This window comes from Etheostoma cragini, chromosome 10 (assembly GCF_013103735.1).
Source record: "Etheostoma cragini isolate CJK2018 chromosome 10, CSU_Ecrag_1.0, whole genome shotgun sequence".
Lineage (NCBI taxonomy): Eukaryota > Metazoa > Chordata > Actinopteri > Perciformes > Percidae > Etheostoma > Etheostoma cragini.
In genome coordinates this window covers 14639854-14648532 of record NC_048416.1, presented here as the reverse complement: position 1 = coordinate 14648532, position 8679 = coordinate 14639854, and the positions used below count along the sequence as shown (strand labels likewise).

General features: G+C 40.1%; 1 protein-coding gene across 1 annotated transcript; it reads left to right on the top strand.

Annotated features, from left to right (window-relative positions):
* The first annotated feature begins 1575 nt into the window (after positions 1-1575).
* rbm22 (RNA binding motif protein 22) lies at positions 1576-7991 on the top strand. Its single transcript, XM_034883521.1, has 11 exons — positions 1576-1699; positions 2989-3042; positions 3148-3177; positions 3303-3435; positions 3538-3638; positions 4007-4179; positions 4406-4606; positions 4762-4926; positions 6578-6666; positions 6867-6995; positions 7263-7991. Exons 1-11 carry the CDS (start codon positions 1646-1648, stop codon positions 7415-7417), a joined length of 1284 nt encoding a protein of 427 aa, XP_034739412.1. The 5' UTR covers positions 1576-1645; the 3' UTR covers positions 7418-7991.
* The last annotated feature ends 688 nt before the right edge of the window (positions 7992-8679 follow it).

Below are 8679 nucleotides of genomic sequence, written 5' to 3'. Positions count from 1 at the left end.
TTTAAATTTACACATAGGCCTCAATTGTGCATTGATCCATCAGCGTAGATAGGAACATATAGACATTAACAACATCAGAACCATCAATACAACTCCAAGAATATAATATCTTGAATGGAGCCATGGAGCAGCTGTGTGGTAACGGTACACCTACCACCTATGTTCACTGACCTTGTGACTTGTGAGGTTGTTCATTTTTGATTACGGAGTGGCTAAATCCAAGACAAAGCCGGTCTTCAAAACAGCTTTGGCTGTCTCATCAACATCTCATGACAGAGGAGATAGGGTCACACGACTCATTCAGACTGAGCAAAGCCCTAAAGGTTTACCTCAGTGTCCCACTAAACCCATGGCAAGACACAGGGTAAGACAGACTCTGCACCCAGATACAAAGTGAAGGATATAAGAGATTTCAGTTTAACCCTTTCTCATGGAAATATGATCACATAGGAGCAATTGTTGATCAATAATCAGTGTTGCAACTGATTATATTGTGAAATCAATGAATCTATCACAATCACAAATAAACGAAGAATATAGAAGCGTTTTTCCTTTGGAAATGAAGTACAGCACACTTTCTTTTCTGACCTCCTGAATGGTTGCTGCCCATGAAGGAGTTGCCAGCTCTTCAGGCCTATATGTCTAATCCTTGTCCTTTGACTGCTCCACAACCTCACCCTGACTTTAAATAAACATTAGGGGCTTAATGCCCATCCGTAATCTTAAAAATCCTCTTCCCTGCTAAATGGAGTTTCACACAGCGAAGACATCCTGACCTGAATTTGAACAGGTGGAAAGATAACCTGTAAGTGGACTACACTAATGGCTTATGCAAGCTCTCAGACACCAGCCAGTCAGCCCGTCTCTCTCTCTCTCTCTCTCTCTCTCTCTCTCTCTCTCTACTCACACACACACACACACACACACGCACGCACGCACACACACAAAAATACTACTTAATTAAAAGTATTACTATAAGAATGTAAAATGTTACAATTAAAAGTTCTCAAAATCTAGGCTTAGTTCCATTTAAAGTATTAGGCTAGCTATTGGCAAGTGTGAAAGTGGAAGTAGGTTCTCAGGGTGTTATATTATTTATATAAGTTGTATTGTGTTATTGGTTTTCATTACTATTTCATTCCATATCAACACTTTGACAATGCAGCTGTTACTGTTGGGTTGTGCATTAAAGAACATTGCACCACATTTTATAAACTGATCACAAAATAACTAGAAACTGTAACTGTTAGCTAAATGTGATGAAGTTAAAAGTATACCTCTAAAATGTAATGGAGTAACAATGTAAAGTAGGCTAACATAAAGTGAAAAGCTTAAAACTATGTGTATTCTGAAATAGGAGAGATATGGCCTATTATAGCAAAAATGATCATCCATACAGTCATAAAAAGACACCTTTATACCCAAAAGTCTTCTATAGTCACTTGTGGTGCAAAGCCAGTTTTTATACTTTCACAATTTATATATTTGCTTTTTATATTTACTTATTTGTGTAATTTGAATTTGCCTGGTAGTTTATTGAAATAGGGCGACACCCAAAGGTGAAACGTGGCTCACTGGCGCGGTGCATTGTGGTCTGATAGCTCTTGTGTCGTTTTTTGGCCCGTTTGGCTCACACTCGCTCAAAATGGCGACATCCCTAGGATCCAACACCTACAATAGACAGAACTGGGAAGACGCGGTACGTTTAGTTGGCACTCTAGTTTACAGTGCAGGGAGTATGATTAAAACACAGGCAGTAACAGTTAAAATCAGGAAACTAACAAGTCTACAAAATCGACCACCGTGTCACAAATCTGGCCGGTTTGGCTGTTAGCTAGCTAGCTAGTTAGCCTGCCGTTAGCCAACGTTAGCTAGCGGAAGCGTGGTTGCTGCTGTTAACCTATCTATGTTTGCCACAGTGTTAAGGGAATTCATAAAACATCAACATTTAATCTGGACTCAGTAGAGCTACAGAAGGTGTGCGATAACATCCGAGATTTGGCTCAAAAATAAGCATTCGGTAACAGTGCTTGTTGTACGTTAAAGTTAGCTATCTGAGCTAATTGAGGCTAGCACTAGCAGTCTAACCATAAAACAAAGTTGCGTTAAGTAACGTTAACGCTTCCATTTCCACTCATAACCGGGTTATGCAGAATCGAGACTATGCGGCATTTACCAGTGTTGTTGTATGTTTTGGATTAGCGAACGTTGTTTCCTCGCTAATTTAAACTCGTAAAGCCGGAGCTACAACGTTAGCCTAACAGGACTGGACCCAATCGGCTTGCCTGACCGGCCAATCTGAATTTTAGCTAGATATATATCACGATTTATGGGAAACAGACCTGTGTTGTCTGTTCACTACAGCTCTGAGTTATGTACAAATTCATTAATGTTTTATTGGAACCTTAACCATGCTAGTTGCAAACAGATGTAGCTAACTTTGCATTTGAAGTAAACTTGAAGTTGTCATATCTCCCAATCTTAACCATTCATTGTACTATTTGTGCATCAAGCAACTGTATTTTTGATCCTCTTAAAAGGTTCGTAGCCCTGTTATACAAGGAAACAGATCAGTTTCCTCTCTTGAGCCATGACACATCAAGGCCTTCGGCTAATGTTGGTTTTAATAAGACACCAGAATATACATTTTGCAACTTTAGACTGTGTTGTTGACGTTTGAGCCATAATATGTGCTTATAATTAGTTGTTCTGCTGATTAGGTCAGTGGGATGGATTAAGGCAAGTCATTTTCAGCACATAGCACTTAGATTGAAACAGCATCCTTCAACAGATGGCAAAGTAGGAGTACATCCAATTGCTATGTATTCACAATTGTAACATTGCCAAGGTGCACACAGCAGAAAGTGGTACAGAGATAGTTACCGCTTCATATATGTTGCCTCAGCAAAGTTTTTTGGCTGAATAACTGATACAGTGCTTCATGCTTGCTTTTACTAAATGAACATCGGATTTTCTTTTGTCTTTCAGGATTTTCCAATTCTGTGTCAGACATGTTTAGGAGAAAACCCTTACATTCGTATGGTGAGTTTGCATTACTTTGTATCATAATGGTTTAGAGGGACTTTTTGTCAAGTGTTGGTACTAATTGTTGTGCAGGTTAAAATGTGTTAATGCTTTGTTTTACAGACCAAGGAGAAGTATGGGAAAGAATGCAAGGTATGTTTTACATTCATATTTTAAATATTTGGTTTAGCAGCACCCAACAAAGTTTAGCGTAAACTTGTAACACTATGTTCCATGTTAGAATATTTAAATATCAATTTTCATTTTCCGCCCTTCAGATTTGTGCTCGACCATTTACTGTGTTCCGGTGGTGTCCAGGGACACGGATGCGTTTCAAGAAGACGGAGGTCTGTCAGACCTGCAGTAAAATGAAGAATGTTTGTCAAACATGTCTGCTCGACCTGGAGTATGGTAAGTCTTTGCATCTTGTAATTTTAATTGTAATGTTGCCTTCATTACTTGTTTTTATTTATTTACTATGACTTGATGAATCAAAACTTTGTCTTTTTACAGGTTTGCCTATCCAGGTCAGAGACACTGGGCTGTCAGTTAAAGACGAGGTTCCTAAGTCAGATGTGAACAAAGAGTACTACACACAAAACATGGAGAGAGAGGTATAAAAGCTTTCTGATGCAAGCAGTAAATTTGTTCTGTTTATTGTGATTGTCATATAGCTGCAATAGCTGAAACTAGCTCGAAGGGATATCCTGGGCATGTTTCTTTGTCCAGTCCTTAAATATTAAGGATCTCCCCAGTTCCAATTTTATTTTAGATTTTTAAACATTTGGACACAGTTTAGCTTTTCTTTAGTTTCATATTAAAGAAAACACGGAAAGTAAGTGTGCATGAGAACCATTATTAGCACTTTAGAGGTTTGGTTCACCTTTCGCTAAAAAAGGGTACAACACGGTAACCCTAAGTAGTAGTTTACTTTTCTAAGTTTTTTTTTTTTTTCTTCTTGTCATTGATTCCTCATTCATAGATAGCCAATTCTGATGGCACACGGCCGGTGGGGCAGCTAGGTAAAGCTCCCAGCTCCAGTGATATGTTGCTAAAACTTGCTCGGACCACTCCATACTACAAGAGGAACCGGCCACACATCTGCTCCTTCTGGGTGAAGGGAGAGTGTAAGAGAGGGGAGGAGTGTCCCTACAGGTGAGCAACCTTCATCAAACAGATAACAACACATGTGGTTCTTTCATGCTGTGGGGTCGGCAGTGTGTTCTGAGTTTTTTTTTTTTTCTTTCTTCTCGATCTATTTGTATGAATTATTTTTACATTGCTTTTTTGAATAGTTTTCATAGGGTTACATTTTGACTGTAATTTGTTACAGTTGTTGGACTGTCAGCATTTTCTCATTCTAGTTGTCCATTTTAAACAGGCATGAGAAGCCCACAGATCCTGATGACCCTCTGGCTGACCAGAACATAAAGGACCGTTACTATGGCATCAATGACCCAGTAGCTGACAAGCTGCTAAAACGCGCCTCAACTATGCCCCGACTGGACCCACCAGACGACAAGTCCATCTCCACCCTCTACATAGGGGGTTTGGGAGATACTGTCACTGATGGAGATCTCAAGTAAGGATTTCTATATCATAGCAACTATACAACTTCTGGTGGCCATTGAGTTTTGTAAATATAGTAGACTGTCGTTTGTCATAAAAGGACTGTTACAATTTTAAACCTTCCAGTTGAGTCTATTGGACATGTATCTGTTTTTTTTTTTTTTGCAGGAGTCACTTTTACCAGTTTGGTGAGATTCGCACAATTACCATAGTCCAAAGGCAGCAGTGCGCCTTCATCCAGTTTGCCACTCGGCAGGCAGCTGAAATGGCTGCTGAGAAGTCCTTCAACAAACTCATCATTAATGGACGGAGGCTCACTGTCAAGTGGGGAAGGTAAGAAGCTATATCATGGTGGTAAACGTTAAGTATTAGCAGTCACCAACCTTACTCCTGGAACCTCAATCCGTACTCATGCAGTCATGCGTTCAGTGTATGGACCCCAAAACAGACCCCTTATGCCATCTGATTTCTTAGATTTTATACAGCCCCACTAAGCGGAGCCACATGGGTGGAGATGGGAAGATTTATAGTGATAATTTGCTTATCAAACACAAACTGGTGTTCAGAGAATTTGTGTGAGATAGTAACAGCCTGGAATATTGTTACTCTCCTAGTAAATTGCTGGAGTCTGTTTCAGAAAGCAGGTTTAGTGAAAGAGTTAGTTAAACCTGAGAGGAGAGAAAGGGAGGTTAATCAAACCTGAGAGAGAGAGAGGTAACTTTAGCCCGTTTCAGAAAGAGAGGTGACTACAGAGTCGGGCACTATGGTAACTGAGTCTCTGAACCTAATCTGTAGGGAATAGGTTTTCTTCTTGGTCTCCTCCCTCTGACACAGCGGCCTTTCATTTCCTCATTCATTCTATTTTAGGTGGACAATCCTGTTGATCAAGAAGCAGTGTTACTTCAGAGAGATAAACATACATTGGAAGATGATATTGAGGCCCGACTACATAGATGTATTTTCATTTCCAGATAACTACCTATTTGAGCGGTATCACTTTTCTTCCCATTAAGTTATGTACCCTACATAGCCTTACCGTCACCCATCGTGGTCATGCTCTTAACAGATTATTTGTGTTGCATTACGTTTTTTTCAAACGGCAGTTTTCTTTACACCATAGTTGATGCGGAGCATATAAGTAAAGCCACTTGATGGCCAAGTGCTGTGAGAAGAGTGACTCGCTCTGAAACATAAAAAAAAAAAAAAAATTGTAGAGTTCCCTAGACACAAACCAGAAAGAGCCATTAAAAATATGTGTGTAAAACCCTTTGAAATAAAAGATTAGAATAAAATTCAAAGATTATGAATTATAATTTTGTTGATGGTCCTGCAGCCTCAGAATGGGATTAGTGAGCCTAGTACTCTTTTGCCCGCAGGCTTGCACCTAAATGTGATATACCTAAGATTAAATATGATAATCATACACTATATTGGATCCTACGCATTGACTATAACAGCAATTTTCTTGCACGCATATTCTCTATCCCGCCGTGATGGTTTTTAACTAAACACATGTTCAAACTCTCTTTATGTGCGCATCAGTATTTCTGCCGACCAGTTCGTTTGTGGTTGTTACCATGGTGAATCATAGTCTCATGGATCCATTCATGCTGCCTTTTTATTATGGTGGTGCACACGGTTAACTCTGAGTCAGCCTACTCTGAGTTGATTGAACCAACTCAAATCAGCTGTTCTGAAACCAAAAACTCAGTTTCCCATCTCAGGGTAGATCCACTCAGAGATCAGGGTTAGACTCAGTTTGTTAAACCTCCTTCCTGAAATGGGCCCCTGATTGCAGTGCTTTTTAAAAAAAAAATAACATTAGATATTGTAAAAGCTTTACCATGGCAAAGAGTTTGTGCAGGGTGGGTCACTTGAACTTTTCTATTCTGGACAGAATACTGCTGCTGCACACCATTCACTGGTGTTAAACAAAGGGAGGGCTGCGATTAATATATATAACTTGGATGGTTTGTCTTTGTAGGTCACAGGCAGCAAGAGGAAAGGAGGGCATCAAAGATGGCATCAGTGAGATGGGCACCAGACTTGACCCTGTCCCTGGACTGCCTGGAGGTGAGTCTGTGAACACATGGATGGTTGGAATTTGTGTGTGTACACATAGTGACGTTGTCATGTGACTGTAGTTTAAAGTAGTCTCTTATGTCTACACTGTATCATTAGTTGTTGATTCCTTCTCTTACTAGACTGTTTTGGGGAGAGGGGAATAAAATGGCTGAAATGTCATCTTGTTTCTTTAATTTCTCTCTGTATAGCTCTTCCTCCACCACCAGCTTTAGATGAAGAAGCACCTGCAAACTACTTCAACCTGGACCCCGGCACCTCTCCTGCAGTCATGAACATTGCTCTGCCCCCCCCTCCAGGCATCAACCCGCCGCCCCCAGGTAAAATCATCACCATGATCTGGAGATTCAGCTTACATCACATCCATTGTAACTTAACATCCATAGTAATTATTTAACGATTATTCAATTAACCGTGTACTACTATTAACTTCAGTAATCCTGATCTGTGATTATAGATTCACACTACACATTTTTGCAAAGCTGCTGAGCGGAATGTATTCATCACGGAGCATGGTGCAAATGATATAAACACAATGAGAAAGGGTAAAGGCCTAATGGTGTTTTTCTTTTCATCTGCTCAATCAGGTTTCGGCCCTCCGATGTTTCACCCCATGGGTCACATGGCTCCCCCTATGCCCCCTCCGATGAGCATGAGACCTCCTGGTCAAATCCACTACCCCTCCCAGGATCCTCAGCGCATGGGTGCCCACGCCGCACATGGCTCACGTCATGGTGATTAGCTGCTAGATTGAAGTCATACTGCTATTAGGTGTCAATCTTTTCCCTACGTCAAACCTAATCAGATGCTGTCAGTAGGCCTGAAAGCTGCTGACTACTTCTGGGAGAAAACACAGTTATGTCTAACAGGATAAACATCTGATTTATTATGCCACCTGACGTGAATGAACTAAAGGAGCATCGTCTGTGTCTGGAGAGACCACAACCAGGATGAGATGACTTTGTCGCTACTTTCAGTTAAAAAAAATAGTACCAGAACGGCATCAGCAGACTTCAGACATGAGAGAACTGGCCAATGTGATCGGGGCCATATGGTTTTTACAGCCTCTTGTGTTTGGAGCCAGTGTACATATACAAATGTAAACTGTCAGGGAAACTTGAATTTGTCACATCGTGCAACATGGGGTAGAATTCTGAGGAGCATTTTTAAACGTTAATTTTGAGTATTTTTTTTATTTTATTTTGACACATCTTAATATTCCACAGCATAATGACTTTGTTTATTGTATTTGTATTGCTTTCTTTGAATGTTATTTTCACTTGTCATTAAAATGACCCAATTTTGTCATTGACCGTCTCAGAGTCCATATTATTCATTAATACTACTGTTTTAACTATCTTTAAGGGCTGAGTTCATTCCTACTCATTCCCTTACACAACATTAGGAGACAAAGGGAGGGGCTGTGAGTGGAAAAAGAATGGTGTCAGGTAGGGCTGGGCAATATGTTGATATATTGATTTTGGAAATCGTAATATCGTAAATGGCTTAAGTATTGTCTTTTCCTGGTTTTAAAAGCTGCATGACAGTAAAGTGAGTAATTTTCTGACTTATCAGACTGTAGCTATTCTATTTAACCTTTACCCACTTAGTCATAATCTATATTACTGAAGATATTTTGTGTAAGCACCAATTGTCAAACCTATAACAGCGCCACAATATCAACGTTGAGGTATTAGGAAAAGAATATTGCGATGTCTGATTTTCGCCTTATCGCCCAGCCCTAGTGTCAGGTGTTGATTAGCCGCTTTCATACCTGCACTTTACCTTGGGCTAAGAAAGTGTTCAGACTGGCACAATCCTGGCACTTTCCAAGTGGGCTAACCCTGAATTGAGTCTAGGACTTGTTTGGGTGGTTGTCCACTGAAAAACTACTAAACTCAGGGCTAAAAGTAACCATGTGTAATGTGGTTAATGGATTTTTTTTACTAACTGCATGCAGCATCATTATTCTAAAAGGCTAACAGTTTTGTTTCAACTGACACT